General features: G+C 50.4%; 1 protein-coding gene across 3 annotated transcripts in view; it reads left to right on the plus strand.

The window, feature by feature from the left end:
* LOC120948117 (titin) overlaps positions 1-24,927 on the plus strand; it is a 158,474-nt gene that overhangs the window by 60,647 nt on the left and 72,900 nt on the right. For 2 of the 3 annotated variants that reach the window (XM_049607064.1, XM_049607065.1), the window contains exons 19-23: positions 4,846-5,007; positions 18,555-20,316; positions 20,388-20,617; positions 20,684-22,057; positions 22,128-24,926. In XM_049607064.1, the coding sequence (XP_049463021.1) occupies positions 4,846-5,007; positions 18,555-20,316; positions 20,388-20,617; positions 20,684-22,057; positions 22,128-24,926 (6,327 nt within the window). Of the gene's footprint in view, positions 1-4,845; positions 5,008-11,365; positions 11,522-12,029; positions 12,861-18,554; positions 20,317-20,387; positions 20,618-20,683; positions 22,058-22,127; position 24,927 lie in introns of those variants that run through there. The other variant, XM_049607066.1, reaches the window with a different exon arrangement.

A 24,927-nucleotide genomic window follows, 5' to 3' on the forward strand; every position in this document is an offset into this window, starting at 1 on the left:
ACTCTCTAGAGCTCGCATTCCTTTCCGATGAGTCAGATACTTCTAGACACGTCCCATACGTCTCCATAAGCGCTCTTAGGTCGTGCAGAAAACGCGAACCGGATGCGTTCTCCAAGCTACATTAGAGCTATTTTTGGCAGTGGGACAAGTGAAAACGTACGCAAAAAACGACCAACACCGACGACGCTCTGGGAAAATGCAAAAGGAATCCACACCCAACAGAGTGTGTTGATGCTGCTAGAGAACACCATGCAGCGTTAGTCATCGACTCTCCCTACTGTGTACAAAACAGAGGAGAGCAGTCAAACCGTCCGGAACGTCAGAATATCATCACAGCATCAGCTGTTTAGTGTCTGAGAAGAGGCTCGGTCTGTGGCAATGTGTGTAAGAGCGCTTGCGAGCTCCTACTGCGCCGACTCGGTATCATCTATCCTGTCAGCTCGCGTGTTGACGCATGCGTCTCCAATCTCAAGCCGGTGGAAGGTCCCTTCTTTTGTATACAAACAACGCGACACGATCTCCGGCCTTACCGGCGAATATCGGCCATGTTTGTTTACATTCAAGATGACAACAATAACAAGTTGTTGTGCCGTCGGTCGCAGATACGATCAGATGGTTGGCGAGAAGGTTCGGCTAGACTTCGCACACGAGAAGATCACTCCGAAGCGAGAGAGCGAATTCGTCGGGAGGTTCGAGAACGTTCGTATCTACTTCGCTAGCGTCTGCGCAATCGTTTGATCGCTTCGCAGCCTCCGCTTCCCCGCTTGGTTCCTCCCAGGGGCCGTTGTTTACCTTTCCCTCGCCGCGTCTCAGCGCAGCGCTGCTCCGTCCCCGTGTGTGCGATTTCCTTTACCTTGACATCTTACAATGATTACCGTAATCCCGGGGGTGGATTGCACCGGCGCCATAGCTCATTCATGTTTGTGCGGCTCAAAACGTCGACGAGGGGTGCTCACCGTCCCTGCCGTAGTATTCCTTATTCTTCCGCCCCGTAGCAAAAGGCGGAGGAGCGATGAACCAATTTGAGGTCAATACATTGGACACACATACAGTTTGTGACAACAAACTGTCAAGCCGTTGTCAGAGTCGGAATGTTGTCACTGGTGGAGGATTCTCACAGCTAACAACATATTTCACCCCATCATGCGCTGTGCACTTATCCCACGGAAAAGGCGTAAATTGAGTTGCGGTTCAATTAAGCAAAGTGCGAAACCAGACTCCTCACGATGGCTCGGCGCTCGGGATGGTTAATTATGAAAAATGGACCGTTCGCCCGAATGTCGAAACCTCTTTGGGGGTCTGGAGGTCAGGGCAGTAGAACAAACAACGGCAAAGAAAAAAGACAAACGCAAACGCATCAATTAAACCCAGCCACCACCATTTGCTTCTTTTCTTTTTGCTTCGCTGTTTCGATTTGGCAAGTTGACAAATACCGATCACTTGGCAGGGACGATTAAAAGGCGCGTGGGTGATGGTTCGGCTGTAAGCGACTCCGCCTTGTCGGTGATCTTTGACAGGCAGAAGAAGGCGATTATAAGGGAGAGGCGTACGAGAGGATGAAGCGACGAGGAGGGGTTATTTTTAAAAATATTGGTCACCTTTTGTGCTGTTCGTGGTAGTAGCAGTGTGCGTGAGTACTATCTTCAGTCGGACATTGTATAGATCTACCGTAAGGTGGCGCCCTCTAGACGGTGATCATAGTAAGCTGATATTTTTTCTCTTGTTGTGCAGAGAAACCTAGCCAGCTCATTTCATCACGAGAAGTTTCTTTTCCCACCAATAAATCTTTCTAAACTCTCCTGTGAAAAACATAGTAAAAACAAAAACAAATCAGCTCTGTGTGTCTTTAGGCAGGCTACATTCTTTTTCGTCACATCTCGATCCTCTCGGATGGCGATCATAAAATAATCACAAAATGATTTAGTTCAACCTTATCTTCCACCCCAAAACGAACCAGATGCTTGATTAGAGGGAAAGCAGGAAACAACACACACACACATACACACACAGCCGTTCGCAATCTTCTCTGGGCTGTTGCGTGAATTAATTATTCGCATGTCGTTTCTGGGTAGCAGTTACACCAATCTAACCCATCCTCGGCCCCAGGCAGCGGCAAAGGCAGAAGAAAAGCTGCAACACCACCGATAAAACGCGATAAAACGGGTCTTACGGCTGTCTGAACATCAATGAACCGCCTGTGGCACTGTCTCTGTCGATTTCTTGGTTGCTTGCTTTGTGTTTTTGTGCTTCCCTAAATCTGCCAGCCCATGGGGAAGCGTATAAATAAAGTAATGTCTGCTTCAAATGGGGTGAACATACAACAAGAGCAGAACAAAAAATGTGACGATCACCTACTTGATGTGGCTCGCAGTAGTGCGATGGCAGCTCAAATTACACTCGATCATGAAAATCGCGTCGCACACACACACGCAACGCGCGGAAAGAACGATTATGTCACGGTGGCAATTATCACACGCAGGCTAGAGCAATAGGAAATGTCGTTTGTTGGGAAGGAATTTGTTACAGCAGCGGCTACATTTCCCTTCCCCTTTTGCGAGCATCCCCTAGGGAGGAGGGGATGGGTGGCTTTTTGGGGTGGCCAACCGTTTCGCTGCTGGTCGTTGATTGTCGATCCGTTAGCAAGTGTCGATTCTGTGGCATGTGGTCCCCGTGTTGACAAATTGCTGGCACCAAGAGGATCGTCACTAACCGCGCAAAGTCAGAGTTGGCTGATCGATGAGAGGAAGCACTGCAAAAAAGCGGAATACCCACTGACGCTTCACTTCACCTTAAAAAAGGGCCAATTGACGTTAGCTTATGCTGACGTTTGCTCTCGAGACTTCCGGATTGTTCTTTACTGTGTTGCGCTGATGTCACCATAATGATGAGAATGATCTACGACAGTTCTTATCTAAACTTTTTGACGGACAACATAAAATTACAAGACGAATGTGCTAAGAAACAGGTCGAAAACCGAAAGAGACCACAATGTTAACATTATATAGCTCAAGGACTTATACAAATTGTAAAACTATTCCTAACGGACGATATTAGAAAACAATTAGATAAAACTCACTAAAAAGCTACTAATGCGCTAGCAATCCACCTGTTGATGTTTCCATTCAAGTTACTCCTAATGAAGGACAGCCTCTTTCCGCTTCTTCCACTTTCCACTTGCTGCAAGAAGACATTTGCGCTTAATTTGATTGTGAAAAAGGAGTTGTCGCCAATAAAATAACCATTAGTACACCGATTGGCAGCTAATGCTTTTCATTTCTGTTGCTGTTTGTGTCCCCCCATGCGAGCCCCAATCATCGACCTTTACTTGATAAATGGTTATTTCATAACATTGTTAAGCGTAACTTGATCACGCATGCTTGCGATGCGGAGGAATTGCTCTTAATTAGTTCATTGGTGCGTCGTCCCCGTCTCGTGACAGCGCCCCATCCCACACCGGCCCCAATCGAATGCTGTAGCGCGACCACAACATAATAACGATCGGCTTGATCGCTGTGGTGCTGCTGTACGCAAACAGCGTGCTGAAGAAACAGAAAAAGGCTACACAGGCTGCGAATCACGAGAGATGGAGAGAGCATGGCTTTTCTATTTTTATTTTCCACCGGTTGTCGTCGTCGTGGTCGTCTTCGTTTGCTAGCTAGAAAATCATTCTTGAATACTACTACTACTACTACTACTACTAGTCGTCTTAAGCTACTGCAAAACTGCACGCAACACAACACACGATGAACGCGTTTTCATGGGGACTGCTGCTGCAAACAACACGACATTTCCTCACCCCAAGCGAACTGGCACGCACACCAGAGGAGGCGGGGTGTAAACGCGTGCGACATCACACCACTACGTGCGCACACGTCACCCACCGTGTCGTCAAACGCAAATTTTCACCACCATGAAATATCGGGCAGGAAAAGCGCAAGCACGAGAGAAAACACAACAGCCACGACACGGTTCTAATTATAGCTCGTGCGGTTCGCTTCTCCTGGTGACGGGTTTTCCAACACCGCATCATCCGTTGCTTGGGTGTTACTGTCTGTGGTGATGATGTTTTCGCTTTTCGGAGAGAAGTAGCGGGAGAGGTGGAGGGGATGGGATGGGTTAAGTTTTTCCGTTCCCGGCACGGCGAAAGAACGTGTAAAGGGAGCCATAAATTGACACTTTATGTGTGTGTGCGCAATGGGGGTGGAGATGGGCGGAAAATGCCCCGAAACACGAAAGGCGCATGAAAGTGGTTGAAATAAAATTGTTTTCGGATTGCGAGGGCGCTTACTAGGTGGGTTAGTAGAAAAGTGACATCAACAGCAACAGCAAATGTTGACTACAATATTCTTGGGTATGTAAATTACACTTTGGCAAGAGGAAGTGTTTGCATTTAAGGGTCTTTTACATGCTTTTCAATGCTAAAACACATTTTGTAGTAAGAATTGTTCCTATGGTCGTAACAAAAGGGGAAAAGCATTCTTAAAAACCATAATTTGGACGGCCGAAATATGTACTAAACATATTTCCACTCTTAAATCCTACGTTACTTTTCCACTAACCCACTCGGGAGTGGAAAAATCGTCCACCGAGGTGTCTTTTACAATAGAAAAAAGAATTTTACGATCCCTTCATCCCTCTTCAAACACCACCAACACTCCCACTCATCCACGATCATCATATGTAAAAGTGTCTTCGTGATGGGAGTTTTCGTGAAGTTGCGAAATTTCCCCCCACGAGATCGCAGCAGGCGCGCAGCGCGTTGTGGTGTGCGTGTGCGGTCTGCTTTTGCCGCTCTAATCTTTCTAACCATTTTTCCTGTTTTCTTCCTCATTTTTCCTGTTGTAGAAGCATCATTCCACTGCTACAAGGAGCTAAAACCGAACGGACAGCCAACGGCATCAACCCACGACGGCACCAATGGAACGAACGTCGTCCGCACGGTGCTGGAGGAAACGGACACGATCGAGAAGACGTACCGATCCATTTGCCTCATACAAACATGCGAAGGTAGGTGTCTGATCAGAATGGAATTTTAATGAATTTCACATCGAAAAAACGAACCAGCGAACCACATTTCACATTCAAGTTGCTAATCTTTCGAAGGCATTCAAGCTAACCTGCCAAAAATCTAACGGCTCCTGGGCCGGGCCAACCGACATTGACATTTTGCATTGGAGCAACTAATGCATTTTGAAGTGTATGAACGGGGGACGGTTTTGGTCGGCATATCAAAGCGAATCATCCATTTCCATCCATGGCCGCCAGAAAAGGGAGGGTGGTTGGGAGAAAATGGGACGCTCTGGCATTGCAAATTTCATCACCGGGACCTTCAACGAGATCTTCCAAATTGATGTTCTATCTACATGTTTTTCACACTCTGCACTCTGTCTGTGTTTTCTGTCCTGTCACTTTGCTTGCCGAACGGTTTCCATCATGTCTTTCCATCATCATCATTGTAGTTTGTATGTCTTTAGGCTGTCTGGTGTCCCAAAATCTGTCTTGCATGGTGTGCATGGTACCCCCTCTTTGCTCGTCTTTTGCATGTTCTGGAACGCTTGAATCTATTCTTTTCATTCTGGTTTAGAGCTTTCATCCCCATCACGTCTCTAAAGCAACCCAGAAATTCCCGTCAAAAAATCAACCACCGAATGTTTTCTTTCTCTTCAACGTCTCATTGCAGTGACAAATGGTGGAACCAATCGTATCACTTTCCACAAACTGTAGCAAACTTGTACAGATCCACGCGTAAACGCCTGTAGCGCACAATAAGCCAGATGATAATAAACGATCAACACGTAGATGTTCGCTTCCCCTTGCACCTCGTTCTTTCTTCGGTAGATGACTTTAGACAGCCAACCCTTCTACCAGCTACCCTCCGGTAGCACTCCCTTTACAAGCCCAATTTCCACACGCGCAGCCACCAAAAAACCCAGCGCCCCGTAACGTGTCGCCATAAATTAGGCCCCAAAGTAGTTTTCACCTGTTCAGCTCCTCTCCGGATCAGTACGCCGACCGCGAAATGCATCTTCCTTCCGTGGGGTGTGTAAAGTGGCCTGGCAGCAAGTAGACCTTAACCCCTTTGAACCAACTCACCTCACCAGCCAACTTTTGTGGCACTTTTGTTGAGGGACGTGCCACAGGCGTCAGGCAACGCGGCCAAACCTTTCTCTGACTGTTATTTTATTTCGCGCGCCTGTTAAATATTTATATCGCACTACGTACGTATCGGCCGGTTGATTTTCTGGCGTGTGTGAGCCATCGGGCTCGGGCACGGGCGTTTTCCGCGACCGCCCTCCTGTGGCACGAAACTGTGTCACGCGAGTTGTTGTTACCTTTATTTTTTCAAATCACACTTGCTTTCTCGCGGCTTGAAAGAAAGTAAGCGAGCCACTGATATCAAATCTCTGCTGGGGGAAGGAAGGGAATGCAGCTTTATGGCCACAGTTTTGCCGAACATCCAGCGGGTCAAGCGGGAATTTGATGCCGTAGGCTGTAAATGTTTACTGGAGCAATATCTTACAGTCTTACTATGCTTTTAATTACATTGAGTTGTAAAGGAAGAAACTGTCGATTTATTGCAGATTTATTATAAGTGATTGATGTTTGAAAACATGCTCTCGAACAATCGAGAAATGTATCAGGTAAGATGTATTGTCTGATAAATGTTATTGAGAAGACTCATGTTATTACAGTTAGCCCAACAAATGTCTGCTTTATATAGTTAATCTTTGCTGTGATAAGCTTGGTTTGAATACGATCAATAAGATCACTGAGTCTAATAGATTAGCCAAGTGATACAGCTGTCAAATGCACGATTTAACATCATGGCCGTCCTGGGTTCAAATCCAATTAGAAATAAGTCCTCAAACGAGAGCAAACAGTCCTGTTGAGAGTGATTCACAAAGGATAAAATTATAATATTGGAGCGATTACACGGTTGTTGTTGTCATCATAAGAAGAAGAATAAAAAAGAATGATGAGTTTCCTTCTTCGCTCTAAACAACAATTAAAAGGATCGTACATTGGCAGCGTGTCATTATAGCGGTTAATCACCATCACGAGAATATCGCTCAGATGATTCATGTGATTCGCTTGAAGGCGTGGTGGATTGCTCGACATTTTCCCAGCAAACATTCTTCGTAGATCAAGCACAGATCCTCCTCTTTTCTCCTTTATATGATTCATTATACATTTTCTCTGACGATAACTCGATCTATTTACGATCCATTTAAAATACAACCGTCAGGTGGAAAACACCTGTTCCGAGCAGGTATCCGTTGCTCAAACATCTCCCTCATCTGACAGCCTGACATTAGGTCAACATGGTTTAACCAACTCCCCACCATCGTTGCTGTGCTGGAAGATTGTAGCATCGTGTAGCAAATCACTCCAAACCCTTGTTGCCGTTCCGACCGGCTGGAAAGGTGTGATATGGAACTGTTGGGCACATCAATTTCCCTCGCCGTCCAACAAATATGGTGTAAAACCCGCACTAATGATCTTTCAAACGGCACTCGCTCAGACATCCCGAACATGACAACTTCCCGCACACGACGATGCCGGCGAGACGATATGATCGATGCCCCGATGGCATGCACGCCCATAACATCTACTACCTTCGAGATTCCCGAACCCGTGTGCCGTACACAAGGTGTCAGCGAATGATATAAATTTCGCCCAGTCAACGGTTCATTTCGCTGCAAATGCATTATCCCGACCGATCGTGAGCTATCAAGTAGGTGCGATGTGTGCTGAAATGATACTGTTTTGCAACACGTACGTACGTACACACTCTCTCGAGACTAAAGTGTCGAAAGGGGCTGAAGCGAAGCAAACAGGGAACATCCATAAGTGTGCTTAAACTGCGGCAAATGGCAAATCTTCAACGGCGCGTGCCCCTTTGCGTGCGGTGCAAAACGATCGCAAACACGCTCGCGCAAGATCGCGCAGCGCACAGTGGCGGTGGATGTAGCATGGCAAATGGTAACATTTCACCACAAATATTCCCCCCTTACGACTGTTTGGGAAATGAAATCATCAACATGCACACAAACACACCAAGCTGCCTGCATTGTAAGTGTACGCGACTTACGGGCGCCCGAAAATTATGTGCAAAGGGGCGAATTTTGGAGAAGAACACACTGCGACCGATCTCCAAATAACAAAGATTGTGAAATTCGGCCGCCCTGTGTGTGTTGTGCGTGTGTGTGTGTATGTGGGGATGGCTAGTACAACTGTCCGCCCACCGCCCAGAATGATGGAGCGCAGGACCTTGAAAGAGCAGCTCTCGTGGACAGGAGCCAAACACGATTGTTGTTTATACGTTGCGAATCATATTTCTCTAGTCTGTTCTGCGTTTCAATGTCTAGTTGAGAGGCGATTCGAAAGATCTTCTGCCTGAGTCTGTGAAATTGAAAGATGATTTGTTTGAAAAGTTGTTTGAAGCAAACGAGATCAACCTTTTGAGGTTAAGACAATGATATTCCTTGACTTGACATTTACCAAGAACTCTTCTGCCAACAAACAAATTATTCCCAAGGATTCCACATTTAATGAAGCTGAAACAACATTCTCTCCCCGTTGCTAATTTGGCTAATTTGGATGAGTGTATTTCCCTGTATGCAAGCACTCAACACCAGAGCAAAGGTTCCGACCCGGTTGAGTCAGCTCACCGACACAGATCCAATCCCATTTCCTTCCTTCTTCATTCGAAATAAGATGGAAATGTCTTCGTAGGTGGAAACCCCGATACCCACAGGTTGTTGGTTGTGTAGAGCTGATGGTTTTTTACCGTCGTACAAGGCATTCATGGATTTCATGCTGTACGGTGGCCAAAGAGGTTCGGGTATGACATGCAACCTGGCTAAAAATATTCCACAACCATCAGCGTTCATCTTTTCGGTCGGCCTGACTAAGCCGCGCTGTCTTCTAGGCACCCGTTGACACCCGTGTTTTGACAGGTTGGCGATTCATGCGATTCGGCTCCTTACGGCATCCTCTCTCACACTTGTGCTCACGATTGTGACTCACACTTGTGCTCGAGTTTTGGTGTGCGATGCGATGTTGTGGCTGAAGTCATCTCGCAGGAATGCACTCGCCATCAAGGAAAGCATCATCATCAGCAGAACAACAACAACAACAACGATCACGATGATTTTCACCTGTTCTTCACAAGAAGATTCGCGCGCAACGGCACGCTGTGTGCTTGTTTGGAGTGTTTTTATAGTTGTATGTGTTGGTAATTTTTCCTAGCGGGAGTGGTTGAGGGAAATATTTCACCATAAACACACACACACACACACAAGACACCAACAGGTATCTTCTTCGCAGTATACCTTCAAGGTGATGCAAAAGGAATGCTTCCTACCTCCCCACCAATTGAAATAAATCTTCCATCCTAATTCTGATGACGATGATGATGGAGGTGGATGGGTTTGGCTGCTTCCAAATATTTCCACGCCTGGTCTGCTAATGTTTTTTTTTCTTTTTTTTGCAAACGTTGGGGCTCATCTTTGCAAAAAGTAGTAAACGAGAAAAGTTTGCAGATCGCGTCGAGGTCGTGTCACGTTTATTAATAACATGAAATATTGTTAGTATTGCGAAAGAGAGAGTACAGTTTGTCCAAAAGGGTGGATAGTAAGGTTGGGGAGGATCATTTTCTCGCCTGAATTGGACTTAACAGTTAAAGAGTTCTTCATACAACTATTTAAGAGCTAACGTGTATTTAATATAGTTGTATCATGAAATTAATTGCTTAAAATATGCTCTAGTCGATCACAAAACACTCTCCCATTAGAAAATCTTCAGTAGATCCTTAAACACATTAAATCGTTCCTATTTTCTAGCTCTCCTAAACAATGTTGTGAAATTCGCGATCGTTTCTGATGTGCTCATTTCCCCCCTAGAGATCAGCATATCGGTTTTCTTTTTTTTTTTGCGGGGACACATTTTCCACAACTCCTCGCTCCACGCCACCTACAAACACGGCGCAGAATATCAATCGGTGCGCAACAATGATTCCGACTTTAAATGCATACCACCATCCCCCCATTTAACAGCCCACTAGCGGCAGATCATTATCAATTGACCGTGTCCGTGCGTTGGGAGGTGTTAAAAAAATGGCCACCAATTCCCCCCCACTCCCCACTATCCCCCACTTTCAAGCCGTCGTCGGGTGGTTGGCCTTACACCTACTGGTTGCTGGACAAACGATTCAAGCAAAACAAAGAAATAAAGAGCCATCTTGTGTGTGCCGCCTTTTAGGATAAATACTTTTTTTGCCTCCGATCGCACGAGAGCGCGCGTGTGTGTGTGATTTTGTATTTTTTGTTTCCATTTGCACGATGCGTTTTAGTTTAACGATGCACGGATACATCCCAGGCGGACACGCACGCGTAAGTGTGCGATGAATTATTCAAACCTCCTTCCTAAAGAGGTTGAACAAAAAAAAAACAACAAACTACCCCCCATTTTTTGTGAATTCTCCGGGAAAGCGATCGCCTTATTCAAGTGAGAGAGAGAGGGTGAGTGCGAGTAGGTGTGTGTGTGGGAAGGAATTTTCACCAGCCGCTTCTCACTCATGGAGCGTTTTTCTCCGGGCAATTCGTTGGCCAGTTTGCTCCATCTCATACCCATCTCAGCCTCACGCTCACTTTTGCGCTCTCTCGCTCTCTACTCCGGGGCGCTCTGGAGCTGGAGCGTAATGCGCCTGCGTAGCTCGGTACGATCGCCGCCAGTCAGCCAGCATCATTCCCATGCTCGACGTTCGAGCGCGCTGAGTTGTGGCGTGTGGCGCACATAGAACACTTCTTTCTCTACACACACACGCACACATCCTTCCTCCTTCCGCGCGTCGGCTCTCTGCCCGCCCGCCCAATTCGAAACATCGACTTCTACCCCCGCCTCCGTTCGGATGGGGACGAAAGTTGGACGAGTTGGAAAACTGGGTAACGAAAACATCTTCACCGTGTTTTGTGGAAAATCCAACCGGCCGGGAGATAGATCTGTGTGTATGTGTGTTTGTGTGTGTGGCTAGTATGGCATTCCTGGCCGGACAGGTTTTCCAACACATCCAACAACACCCCGCCATTTGGTGGAAATCCGTCCCGCTAATATTGCCACCACTGCAACTGAGACACCAACAAGAAAAGGAAAAACAAAAACATCCGTGAAAAAGTGTCATTATTTTTGGCATCGATCCAACCCACGTTTGTGTACTTTTGACTGTGTGTGCGTGATGTGGCCAGTGCGCGCAGGCGCAAACCGATTCGGGTACGGTTCGGGACCCAAGGGGACATGCGCAAACCGGCCACCGGAAAAGCTCGTGCCCGTGGTGCGCAATCCTGCCGATGCCCGGGTTGTGGCGACGATTTTGCCAGCCCAGAGGTTCACTCTTCGCTCGCTCTTCAAAAACGACCGACGTCTTCAGTTATTCGTCTCGGGGATGACTTGAACCGTTTTTCCTTTCCAACAAACTCGGTTCTGCGCCTGTGTGGAAAAGTGTGTGCGGGAAAGAAAAATCGTACGTACACCCCCCTCTCGAGCCCCGGTGCCCTCGGTTTGGGTGTTTGTGCGCGCGCGCGCCCGCTCCTCTGTGTGTAAAGTGGAGCCGAGTGTGAAAATTCTTCTAAGTCCCCTTTGCTAACGGGTGTTAGAGAAATTTTCGCATCGGCTTATGGTGTGACGGATTGAGTGACAGAGTTTTGGAGTTTCAATGTGAAAGCCACAAGAATGAAAATAGAGAGCAATTTAGCTCAATCGTGATGGAAGTTTGTGATTGAATGTACCAAACTGTGAGATAAAAAACAGATTTTATTGGAAGTTTGTGGTTTTTTTTAAAGAATATTTTCTGGTCCTTCGAACCGGATTGCAAGATCAAGTGACAAGTTTTGTATGCAACGGAAGCTCGTTTTGTGGAGTTCCGGTGCATATTTTTGTGATGTTTTTTTTTTTGCAGTGATCATGAGTTTTGTGAATTTAATTTAAATGTGTATTGGTTTTTTCCCCCATTTCGTTCTGGTTTTTCACAGCAGTTTAAGTCAGTGGAATTCAGCGGACTTATAACTTGAGTCTGATCAGCAAGAGCACGTCTCGATCGTCTATGAAAAGGGAGGCAAGCGAAATTTAGTGATTAATAGCATACCTAGTAAAGCCTCCGACCTTACTCTCCCTCGCCCCCTATTTTGTTTGAGAAAAAAGAAGCAATCTAAAGCCCAACCAACGCCAAGAGAAGGTGCGCCTTTAAGGCACTCTTCAATCGAAAAAAAAGGAAGTTTTGTGGAATAGTGGTACAGTGAAAAGTTGGTCATTGGTGAACGCCAAAAAGAGCAAGCAAACGGCAACACAAAAGCGGGTGTGGGCGACGGGAGCAGTTTAAGGAAAAAAAAACAACCAAAATCCTCCTGCTGGATTTTGATTTGCAACCAAAGTTTTGAGTTTCGTTAAGTTTGAGTTTCGCTTATTTTCTGTGTGAGTGTGTGAGTGTTTGTTTGTGTGTGTTTTGTAAAAAGAAAATAGAAAAAAACAAACCCTCTCGACGTGTGCCGCCGCGACGTGTGCATTCTCCGACTGAAGGATGCAACGACCTAATCCGAATCAGCCACCGTTCCAGCTGCAACCGCAGCAGCAGCAGCAGCAGCAGCAGCAGCTGATGCAGCAGCATCAGCAGCAGATGCACCAGCAGTCGTCGATGATGATGCAACAATCATCGACGACGGTGCGCCAGCAGCAGCAGCAGTTTGTGCAGCGGCAGGAGTTCTCGCAGCAGCAGCAGTTCAGCAGCTCGCAGCAGCGCATCAGCAGCAGCCGCACGGAGCAACAGTCCGTGCAGCAGCAAAGCCATCAAGTGATGCAGCAGCGAGGTTAGTTTGCCCAACAACTCTGGACACTGGACACTGGAGGAGTGAACGAGCCTCGTGTAGAACGGTCCCTTATAGAGGAATTATGTAACGTTACGGACGTGTTTGTGAGAGCTGCAGTGTGATTTATTGCTGTCACAGCAGCAGCAGCAGAAAGCGATCACGTAGTGTGTGTCGTGGGGTTCGTGGGCCCGGCGACTACTCCTCACCAACCATGACAGCCATTATTCTGACATTCTTTTGGAGTTAGTTGGCCACTTCCTCCGGTGGAAGCTATCGGTTGGAATGAACGCAACGGATGAGAAAATCTAGAACAACCTCATCCGTCGCCGTTTCCCCCGCTTACGTTCTCGCACTCTTTACACCAACCCACAGCTACGAGCACAGCTCGTTTCGCCATTGCGCCTTCGGTGCGCGGCCGCTGTGACAGTGAGACTGCGAACACGGTCTTCTGCACGGCCGCGAAAGTGCTAAAAATATGCCTCCGCTGAAAAACGTTATTTTTAGTGCACGAGTACGACCAAACACACACACACACAAACGCCGCTCACGCTCGATCGGACGGGTCCGCACGATCGTCCGCACGTACGCGCAGGATCAGGAATTTCCCGCTGCGTCCTGTCCGATCACCCACCACCACTCCGAGTGTGTTTTTCTTTTCTTTTTCCCTCCCCTTCTCACTGTCTTTTTTCTCGCCCATGTTGGATGCAAGTGTGCGTGGGTGTTGCGTGGTTGTAATAGAGGAAAGATCGGCTGGACGGAGGCAGGCAGGTTGGATGGCAGCGAATGAAAAGAATTGCAAAAGGCCAATAAGAAAATCATCCGCATTAGCACTTTCCACTGCGATGGTGGTGGGAAGAAAATTCAAAATTATTTTAGGACAGGCGGAAAAATTCGCTATCCACCGCCCTCTTTCCCGTCGCGTGGTGGAATGCTTTCCCCACCGCTAGCTGTCAGAATGGTTCATTTATTTCGCATGCAAACTGAGCAGCCCTCATGTCGTGGCACGTAGAGGAAATTAAGGAATCCAAAAATGATTTAATTTGACAAGTTTTGGAGCACGCCAGCTACACTTCTTGAGCCAAAATAACAGTCAATTGTGCAGCTTTGAATCGCATGGACACCGGTTGAATGTCGGCAGACGCCACTGTGGACACTTGACAGATGACGCCATGTTTATGAATAGACACAGGACCCTCTCCTCTCCGCACCAACAGCCAGCAGAGTTAGAATTAGAATTGTAACAATGCCAACACACAATGCTCTGCGTCTCGGTGCGTCATTCTATTTCGTGTGCGCCCATCTGTCAAGCGCCGTTTTGGACGGTGCAAGTGTCTTAATAGAATCGTCAACTTCTTCTTGTGCGCTTTACCTTCAGGTTGGAATGCCTAACATGTGGTGTATCATTAGTCTCCAATTATCGACCATTGCTTATCCGAACGACGTAAGGAAATTGGATGCCCCGTTTAGCTGATAATGCTGCTCACATTAACCAATCGCTTGCCGCATGAAACACAAAATCCCCCCCTGCGATCGTCAAACGCGATCGTCTATCATTGAGATGGCGACGACGGCAGCAAACCCTTGGCACACACGGATGTCCATGCCTTTTTCCTCCCTTGTTCTAGGTCATAGCGCCGTCTCGGGTGGAGGGCAGATGGGGGGGGGGCGGGAGCCGGTTTCACTTTTGCCCATCCGTGGCTGGTTCAAATTTCCAACGCATACGGCGGACGCTCGTGGTTGCCCTCGACCGGTTCGTCCATATTTGGCAGTCGTCAGAAAAAAAGGTGCCACCCGTTCCATAGGGCGTCCAGTGCGCGCGCCCTCGATTTTGAGCGCGCACTAGAACGCGTTGATTAGAGATCGTTCGCGATCGATCGTGCGGCCGTCAGACGAATGCTTTAATTGCTCCCCCTTTGGTGACTTTCCGGGTGACTGCGGTCTCGAGTATGTCATTTGGGAAGACTATAAAACCGCCCCAAAAGGGTCAGGGAGAAAAATGCGGGCGCATTGTGCTGAACACGGTGGCATGTTGTAATGGGGTTTATTTGGTATCGGCTGCTACTATACATATGTCATGCAGTAATCTGTTCACACTGAATTGATTTGTGAAGCAGCGGACTGATGGTCAGAGGTTGTGGAGGTTACGGACGCATGTTGTTGATTGTGTATGCGCGAGACGTCAATTTGTTTGATCGAGGACAGGGTTTCTGGGCAGTGGTGAAGGTTGCATCAGCTCACATCTTCCCGAAGTATCTCACTTTTCGCCCTGTTTCTTAATTTCAATCTATTTATTTTGATGGAATGTTGTAAGATCTCTCTCCTCTTCACACGATACACTTGATTTCAAGCTTGATCCCAAGAAGAATGTTTCCTCCACTAAAGCCCTCCGGCAATCTCACGCAATCAACGTGCCGGTTTTTGTGGTTATCAGTCATGCAGTGAATGAACCCACTTGCGCTCCCGCTGATCGATTGTAGAAAAAGCCACAAGAAACGACGGATATAAGCAAGGCAATAATGAGCCGACCAAAAGGGCAAAAGGGAGCCGTCCAGCGACCCATCCATGCGAGCAGAAAATTAATGCACCCTTGTGTTTCAGTCTTTTCCTCGCATTTTGATGCAAAAACCTCATCACATTCACACAAACAAGGGCGCACGGCTGTACAGTATGAGTTGCGCTCGTATAGAGTGAAAGGTGTTGAGGTTTCTTGTGGCCTGCGTGCGTTAGTGCGTATTTGCGCGACCGAATCGCTACCCTTCCGCCCGACTGACCTCAGCAGGTTCTTGCCCTTTTTCCATCCCGGAATAGGGCGGCGAAAAAAAAACAGGCCCCGTACGGATATCCGTCGGCCACACCAAACGCCATACGCTCCAGCGAACACTAATATGCACCTTGTGGAATACATTAAATTAATCCGCTTGCAACACGGGAGAGGAAGCAGCAGGAGAAGCGCTGATGATGATGCAAGGTGCACTGGTAGCTAAATGAAAATGAAAACCCAAGTTTCATAAGCCGTGGATTATGCCGACGCGGGACCTACGAGAAAAGGTTGTTGATTTATCATTCGGGTGGAAATAATTGATCGATTTGATGTGATTGTGGGCAAAAGCGGCGATAAAATAAGCGCACCCGTGTGCACGTGACGTGTTATGATAATACCTGTTGCGCTGCCGCAGTGCATCGTGCCTTTAATCGACCCGATGGCACACGAAAATGTTGTTGTTTACACCTCACTGAGCACAATTATACATTTAAATGCAAAAAGAAAACCTTTCATCCTATTTACAATTACTTTTGTCCAAAGGGGGCAGCAAACGCATTGCATTCTGCTGGCTGAACAAATTTTCCACTACCCTATCCGGCTGTGACTACTACACATCAGCTGCAAAATGCGGGACAACTTGTCACCAGTACCCTTGTTTGTCGACCAGTACCCTCAACGTCGACAGATTAGCCTGTTGCGTCCGTATACGGATCACCCTTTTTAGAATCATTCTGACTTACCAGAGATCGAGTTTTTTGTTCCACAACTTGAGGGCTTCATTTTTAATGGAGTTTCTGTGTTCTGTGTGTGTGTGTGCACTACTGACCGTGTGCAGTACGGATGATGATTCCCATTTAGTGACGTCCATTCGTGACGGCACGCGTCGAAAGTGACGCACGAGTGCCTTACCGTACGCCGCCACGACGGGAGCTCCCAATGGCCTCGAAGGGTTGCCAATGTGCACTGTCCGGAAATGGAAGAGAAAAAAAGAGAGAGAGATAAACAAATATACTATGCAGCTTACTAGAACACAGTTCGAGCCGAGGCGATTGGGAAGAAAGGTGGTAGAGTCGTAGACGTGTGTGCGCACAGAGACTTACGCTGATGCGCATCAGCTAGGCCTTCTCCGCGTTGATTATTGCGGAATTTGCTGATGCATTACGATGGAGATTATTTACTTAGGTTGTTGTTTTTTTCTTCTTGAGCTCTCCCGCCCCTGGTAAGCTCCTTACTGATTTCTTCTGGAATAGCTGATTTTACGCTGCACTGCGCATCGTGCCATAAAGATCAGCAACTGTGGCGGCGGCCACGCTAACGCGTCTTGCAGCAAACGAATCGGGAGCTGATGCGAGGTCTAATCGGTCATTAGCAGCAGCAGCAGAACGGGGATCGGATGCTATCCGACCAGTTGTACCGTTCTGTCATGTAGACAAACACACACACACACGCACACTTATCTTCAACATGTGGGCAGATAATCGGAATAATATTTGCGCATTCTCTCGCAACCCGGTGCAAGAAATTAGCTTATCGCGATAAGAAGAGCGGACAGCAAAAGCGGAACACCAAGGGTTTTATGAATAAGTAACACAATTGTGTAACCTGTGTATAGAAGCACAAAGGTGTGATTTGAATGTATTTTGCAACTAGTTTCAGCCAACGTTCAGCGGATGAGGCGTACAATTTCATCCGAAGCGAAACATTTAAGTATATGTTCTCTTCCGGTTGCAAAGCAGCAAAACCGCTTTCCTTGTTCTAATGGAAATAATTCCGCCCAAGCAACACAAAGAGCTGTACCAATACGAACGCACCATCAACCCGGGGTTCGTCGTTTGGCGCACCGTTCGGCGCGCGCTCGTACGCGCTCTCTGGCCGCGGTAAAAAAGGGTCGCTGCTGGTGCTGCTGCAGGTTAAAAATAGTCAGCCGCGGCCACACAGACACAGATCGTCCGCGCTAGTTGCGTAATTCAACAATTTCCCGACTGCCTCTTCTTTGCCTAAAATTACATCACGCCGATTCACGGGGTCTCGGGTCCTGGGGTTTGTTGGGCGGATAATTTGTGTGAAAGCGATCCGCGGTGCAGCTGTTCTCGAGCTGCTTTGTTGAGACGTCCACTCGTCCGGGTTCAAGAGACTCGTGAAGGTAAAATAGGACCAGAAGGAAAGCAAGACAGATCGCATGGAGATGCAAAATACAGGGTTTCCCACGATAGATTGGTTGGTTCCCACGATTTATTGGTGCGTTCCCACGATTTTTTGGTCATTTCCCATAATTTTTTGGTAGCAACCCACGATTTATTGGTCGGTTCCCAAATATTATTGGTCGGTTCCCAAATATTATTGGTCGTTTCCCAAATATTATTGGTCGGTATTATTTTATATTATATTTGGGAACCGACCAATAATATTTGGGAAACGACCAATAATATTTGGGAACCGACCAATAATATTTGGGAACCGACCAATAAATCGTGGGTTGCTACCAAAAAATTATGGGAAATGACCAAAAAATCGTGGGAACGCACCAATAAATCGTGGGAACCAACCAATCTATCGTGGGAAACCCTGTAATGATAAGAATTAATAATTAAATGTACATTAGACTGATCTTCAGGTGGTGTGACCTTGACCCACAAAGCGGGTGACAGTTTAGCACGCCGTGAGTGGTCCCACAACTATCTTCCCTTCATTCATGCTAGGTTGCTGAACGCTCAGGTGTGCACGTGAACTTGAACGACCCAGTTGGCACACCTTGCTGTGTTACGCTTGTTCTCGTAGTACGCCTGCAGTATGGCACTAAAAATATACGCAATTGACAGTGGTTGTTGTTGTCGGTTATGTTGTTGATGACAGAGGAAACTGGGTGAACCCTACTTGAAGCTTCTTTACTAACAAACTCCTCCTTTTCCTTCTTTCTCTTCATGCAACAGTGCAACAGCAGCATGGTGGCTTCATTCAGCAGAGCGCTACACCGCTGGCATCGATCACGCCCGGTCTGCAGACACCAACTGGAGGTGCTCCGTTCCAGCAACAGCAGCCGCAGCAGCAAGTGCCGCTGCAGCCGCAGCCAACGTACGGCATGGCGGCCCCAACGCCCGTCCCTGCCGGCGCCCCTACCGGCGACTACTCGCCGCCGGTCTTCGAACAGATCTTCAAGAACTCGCGCTTCGCCCAGGGCGGCAACGCGCTGTTCGAGGGCAAGCTGAAGGGTAATCCCCGGCCGGAGGTTTCGTGGACTCGAAAAGGCGCACCCCTTCTCGACTCCGCGAAGCACCGGCTGAGCTACAACCCGGGCACCGGGGCCGTCTCGCTGATGATCAACCAGATCGGACCGGGCGACGAGGGCGAGTACACGTGCAAGGCGCGCAATGCGGTCGGCGAGGCGATCTGCTCCGTGTTCATCCAGCCGGAGGGCATGGCGACGCCGCAGTTCCAGCAGGTACGCCGCGAACAGCAGCAGACCGTCGTTAAACAGCAGCAGCAGTACACCAACGGGTACTCGCACGTGGAGGAAGAGTTCAAGGTGGACACGTTCGAGTATCGTCTGCTGCGCGAAACGTCCTACAGGGAGTCGATCACGCGGCGCTACGCCGGCGAAACGGACGCGCAGCTCATCACGACGGTCGATCGTGCGCTGGGACCGGCCACGGCCCCCCAGATCGGTCAGAAGCCGCGCAACTCGAAGCTTTCGGAAGGTTCCGATGCGGTGTTCAGCACGCGTGTGCTTGCTAATCCGCGTCCGCGTCTGTCCTGGTTTAAGGATGGGCAGCGCATCATCCCGTCGGCGGACAAGTACGAGGTTAGCTACTCGAACCAGCAGGCCATGCTGCGCATCAAGAATGTGAACGCGCGCGATTCGGGCCATTACACGCTGCTGGCCGAAAATCCGCAGGGATGTCAGGTGTCGTCGGCAGTGCTGGCGGTCGAGCCGGCCCAGGAGCAGGTGGCTGTGGAGCGTGCTACTTCCTTCTCGGAGCAGCAGCAGCATCAGCAGTTCCAGCAGCACCAGGTCATTGAGACTTCGACCGAAGCAACGAAAGCGCTGTCGCCGTCGTTCATGACGCTGATCCAGGACGCGGAGACGACCGAGGGCAAGATGGTACGGTTCGATTGCCGCGTGACCGGTCGTCCGTATCCGGAGGTGGCCTGGTACATTAACGGCAACCTCGTGACGGACGATGCGACGCACAAGATCCTCGTCAACGAGGCCGGCAATCATTCGCTGATGATTACGAGCACGAACCGCTTCGACCATGGCATCGTGACGTGCGTGGCGCGCAACAAGAGCGGTGAGGTGGCGGCCCAGGCCAAGCTGGTCGTGTGCGAGCGCGAGCAGGTCGTGGCGCCGAAGTTCGTCGAGCGCTTCACCACGGTCAACGTGAAGGAGGGCGAACCGGTGCGACTGTTTGCGCGTGCCATTGGTACGCCGCTGCCGCGCATCACCTGGCAGAAGGATGGCATTCCGCTCGTCCCGGGACCGGAGGTGCAGATCTGCAACGACGAGAACGGCTGCACGACCGTGGACATCCCGCGGGCGAAGGCGTCCGATGCGGCGTGGTACCAGTGCACGGCACAGAACGTGGCCGGTACGACGGCAACCCGCGCTCGGCTGTTTGTCGAAGCTCCGAAGGGACCGGAGCCGGAGCAGAAGCGTCTCAATCTGCCACGCCCAACGAAGGTCATTCAGCCGGAGTAAGTATCCAATTTCCATGCCGAGCGTTGCCGTGTAAGGGTTCGTCGTCTCACGGTCATCTTAATTACAGGGCTGTTCCGGAACCGGAAATTATCTACTTGCGCCATGTGGAGCGAGCTGCTCCGCATGCGCCACCGAAGGAGGAGGAACGCACCTATCCGCCACCGAAGTTCATCGTGCCGCTGAGCGACGTTGCACAGGTTGAGGGTGGCAAGGTGCACTTCGAGGCGCGCATTGAGCCCGTCTCCGATCCTTCGATGCGTGTGCAGTGGTTCCTGAATGGCAATCTGATCCAAGCAAGTAAGTAACACAATAAAGAATACAATGAAGGACAGCCATTTTCAACGAATGTCATTGCCTCTCCAGGTTCGCGTGCAAACACGACCTTCCAGTTTGGTTTCGTAGCGCTGGATCTGCTGACGATCGTGATGGAGGACAGCGGTGAGTATCTGTGCCGTCTGTCCAGCTCGACGGGAGTGGCGGAGTCGCGCGCCATGCTGAGCGTGCAGCCACGCCCACCGATCGAGCAGCAAACGCAGCACCCATCGTCGCTGGATCAGATCCAACATCTCGAGGACTACTCCAAGTACGTGCGTACCGAGAGCATCGAGGAGGTCGTCAACCAGAGGCCAGGCTTCACGCGTCCGCTGCAGGACTTGGGTGAGCTGGAGGAGGGTCGCAATGCGCACTTTGAGGCGCAGATCACGCCGGTCAGCGATCCGACAATGCGCGTCGAGTGGTACAAGGATGGACGCCCGATCACGGCCAGTTCGCGTATCACGGCCATCTTCAACTTTGGCTATGTTTCGCTCAACATCATGCATCTGCGGGCGGAAGACGCCGGCACGTACACGGTGCGAGCGGTCAACCGCATTGGCGAAGCGATCAGCACGTCGAAGATTTCCGTCGTCAGCAAGGCGCCGGTTACCGGGGATTTGGGTATCCAGGAGCAGCGCAACTACATCCAGAAGATTGAGGAGCTGGAACAGTACCAAAAGTACCAGAACATGAAGTTCTACGAGGAGACGCCGGAGAGCACGCAGCGCCCGGAGTTCAAGAGCCCCATCTCGGATCAGTTGAATGTGCGGGAGGGTGGCTTTGCGCACTTTGAGGCGCGTCTGGAGCCGGTCGGTGATGCAACGCTGCGCGTCGAGTGGCTCAAGGACGGTCATCCGGTGGAGGCGAGCTCGCGCATCACGTCGTTCTGTAACTTTGGATACGTGGCGCTGACGATCAAGCAGGTTACGGTGCACGATGTCGGCACGTACACGTGCCGTGCGTACAACTCGCTGGGTGAGGCGCACGTTTCGGCTAAGTTGACGGTGCTGACGCGCCAGGACATCATTGTCGACTCGCAGACGAGCCACATGGGCATGGAGAAGATCCAGTATCTGGAGGATTCGTCCAAGTACATGCGTACCACTCAGGAACAGGTTGAGCAGGTGGTACAGCCGCAGCCACGCTTCTTGGGGCCGCTTAAGGGTACGAACCGCATTGTCGAGGGACAGCGTGCTCACTTTGAGGCACGTCTGGAACCGCAATCGGACCTCACGATGCGTGTTGAGTGGTACCACAATGGTCGTCCGCTGATGAGCGCTAATCGCATCCAGACGTACCACGACTTTGGCTACGTTGCGCTGGACATTTTGGACGTTCGTGCGGAAGACTCGGGCACCTACACGCTGGTAGCAGCGAACGCGGCCGGACAGGCGCAGGTTGAAGCCACCATGGTGGTGGAAAGTAAGTTTTGAATGTCTCTCCTTCAATGGATGAATTGATGTTAATCCGTTTTTCTTGCTTCCTTCTCCAGCTCGTGCCGCTATCGATACGACCAGCATGCACCACGTTGTGGAACGTTCGCAGCAGAAGGTGGAAAAGCAGTTCGTGGAGCCGCAGTACCAGGTGGAGGAGCTGTGCAAGTCGAAGCCGATCTTCACGCAGCCACTGTCCGATCCCCAGCCGGTCGGCGAGGGACGCAACATCCATCTGGAGTGCAAGCTGGAACCGCTCGGTGATCCGACGATGCGCGTCGAATGGTACCAGAACGGGCGCCCGATAACGGTCGGCTCGCGCTTCAAGACGTACTACGACTTTGGCTTCGTAGCGCTAGACATTCTGCACTCGACGGCGGCCGATTCCGGCGAGTACACGGTGCGCGCCACGAACCAGCTCGGATCGGCCCACACGTCGGCCTGTGTACGCGTCATCACGCGCTCGGACATCATTACCGAGGCGCAGAGTGAAATGTCCGTCGAGCAGATGCAGTATCTGGAGGACGCGTCGCGCATGAGACGCGATGTGCTCGAGGACATTACCGTGATGTCGCCGCCCCAGTTTGCCCGCTCGCTGCACAACGTGGAAACGTTCGAGGGCACCAACATTCATCTGGAGTGCCGTCTGCAGCCCGTCGGTGATCCGTCGATGCGCGTGGAATGGTTCGTGAACGGAATGCCTGTCAAGATTGGGCATCGCTTCCGACCAGCGTACGAGTTCGACTACGTTGCGCTCGATCTGCTCGGTGTGTATGCGGCCGATTCGGGCGTGTACACGTGCCAGGCGCGTAACTCGCTCGGCGAAGCGGTTACCTCCTGCTCGGTGCGCATCATGGCGAAGAAGGACCTGATCCTGGAGTCGCAGTATCCGGCCGGTCTGGAGAAGCTGCAGTATCTGGAGGACATTTCCCGGTACCGCAAGACCGAGTACGTCGACGAGATCGTGAACGTGAAGCCGCGCTTCCTGACCAAGCCGAAGAACATCGACCGGGCGCAGGAAGGTGGTCATGCGCACTTTGAGTGCAAGCTGGAACCGGTGACGGATCCGAATCTGAAGGTGGAATGGTACAAGAACGGTATGCCGATCACCGTCGGTCATCGATTCCGTCCGATCCATGACTTTGGATATGTGGCGCTCGACATCATCGATCTGATCGCGGAGGATACTGGCACTTACATGTGTCGGGCCGTGAACTTGGTCGGTGTGGACGAGATTGCCGTGCAGTTGTCGTGCCGCGGATCGCAGCAGATCCTCACCAACACCCAGAACGAGATGGGACTGGAGCAGATCCAGTATCTGGAGGAGAAGACGCGCCAGCAGCGCTCGGACTATCTGGACGAGATGACGACGCAGGCACCAACCTTTACGACCTCGCTGAAGCACATCGAGATCAAGGAGGGTCAGCGCGCTCACTTTGAGTGTCGTTTGATCCCTGTTTCCGACCCGACGTTGCGTGTCGAGTGGTACCACAACGAAGCGCCCGTCAAGACGGGTTCGCGCTTTACCGAAACGAACAACTTTGGTTTTGTCGCGCTGGACATTATGGGCTGCCTGGCCGATGATTCCGGTACCTACACGTGCCGTGCGGTGAACGCGCTGGGTGAAGCCGTCACGTCGGCTACCTGCGTGGTGCACACGCGCAAGAGCATCTACTCGGAGTCGCAGCATGAGCATGCGCTGACGAGTTTGCGCTATCTGGAGGACAACTCGCGCTACCAGCGTGACACGGAGGTGGATGAGGTGATTACGCAGGCACCAGTCTTTACGCTGCCGGTTAAGGACGTGAAGGTGGCCGAGAACCAGGCCGTACACTTTGAAGCTCGTCTTGTGCCGGTCGGTGATCCGAAGATGCGCGTCGAGTGGCTGCGCAATGGAGTCCCAATTGAGGCGTCCAACCGCACCACGACCATGCACGACTTTGGTTACGTTGCGCTGAACATGAAGTACGTCAACCCGGAGGACTCGGGCACGTACACATGTCGTGCGACGAACGAACTTGGCCAGGCGGTCACCTCGGCGAAGCTGGTCGTCCAGTCGAAGGCTTCGCTGGATCTGGAAACGCAGAACGAGAGCGCACTGGAGAAGATCCACCAGCTCGAGGACGCGATCCGATTCCAGCGCCGCGAGGAGGAAGATGTCGCCGTTACGGTGCCGCCAAAGTTCACGACGAAGCTGCACGGTCCGACCAATCTGGTGGAGGGCCAGAGCGCTCACTACGAGTGCCGCATCGAGCCGTATCCGGACTCGAGCCTGAAGGTGGAATGGTTCCACAACGGACAACCGCTCACGACCGGCCATCGGTTCCGCACGACGTACGACTTTGGCTTTGCCGCGTTGGATGTGCTGACGGTGTACGCCGAAGACTCGGGTGAGTACACGTGCCGCGCCACGAACCATCTGGGCTCGGAAACGTCCTCGATTGCGCTGAACGTTACCCCGAAGGCGGGCATTGTGCGCGAGACGCAGCACGAGGGAGCCCTGGAGAAGATCCAGTACCTGGAGTGCGACGCACGCTTCGGTCGCAAGGGCGAGGACGAGATGTACGTAGCGGAGAAGCCAGCTTTTGGCCGACCGCTCAAGAATGCCAGCGTCGGCGAGGGCCTGCCGGTGCATCTGGAGGCGACACTGACGCCGGTGAACGATCCGACGATGAAGGTGGAATGGTACTGCAACGGGCGCCCGATTCAGCAGGGCCACCGGTTCAAGACGACGTACGACTTTGGTTTCGTAGCTCTCGACATCCTTTATGCGCACGCTGAGGACACGGGTACTTACATGTGTAAGGCTAAGAATGCAATTGGAGAGGCTGTTACGACATGCGCTGTAAAAGTCACAGG

This window comes from Anopheles coluzzii, chromosome 2 (assembly GCF_943734685.1).
Source record: "Anopheles coluzzii chromosome 2, AcolN3, whole genome shotgun sequence".
NCBI classification, from domain to species: Eukaryota; Metazoa; Arthropoda; class Insecta; order Diptera; family Culicidae; genus Anopheles; species Anopheles coluzzii.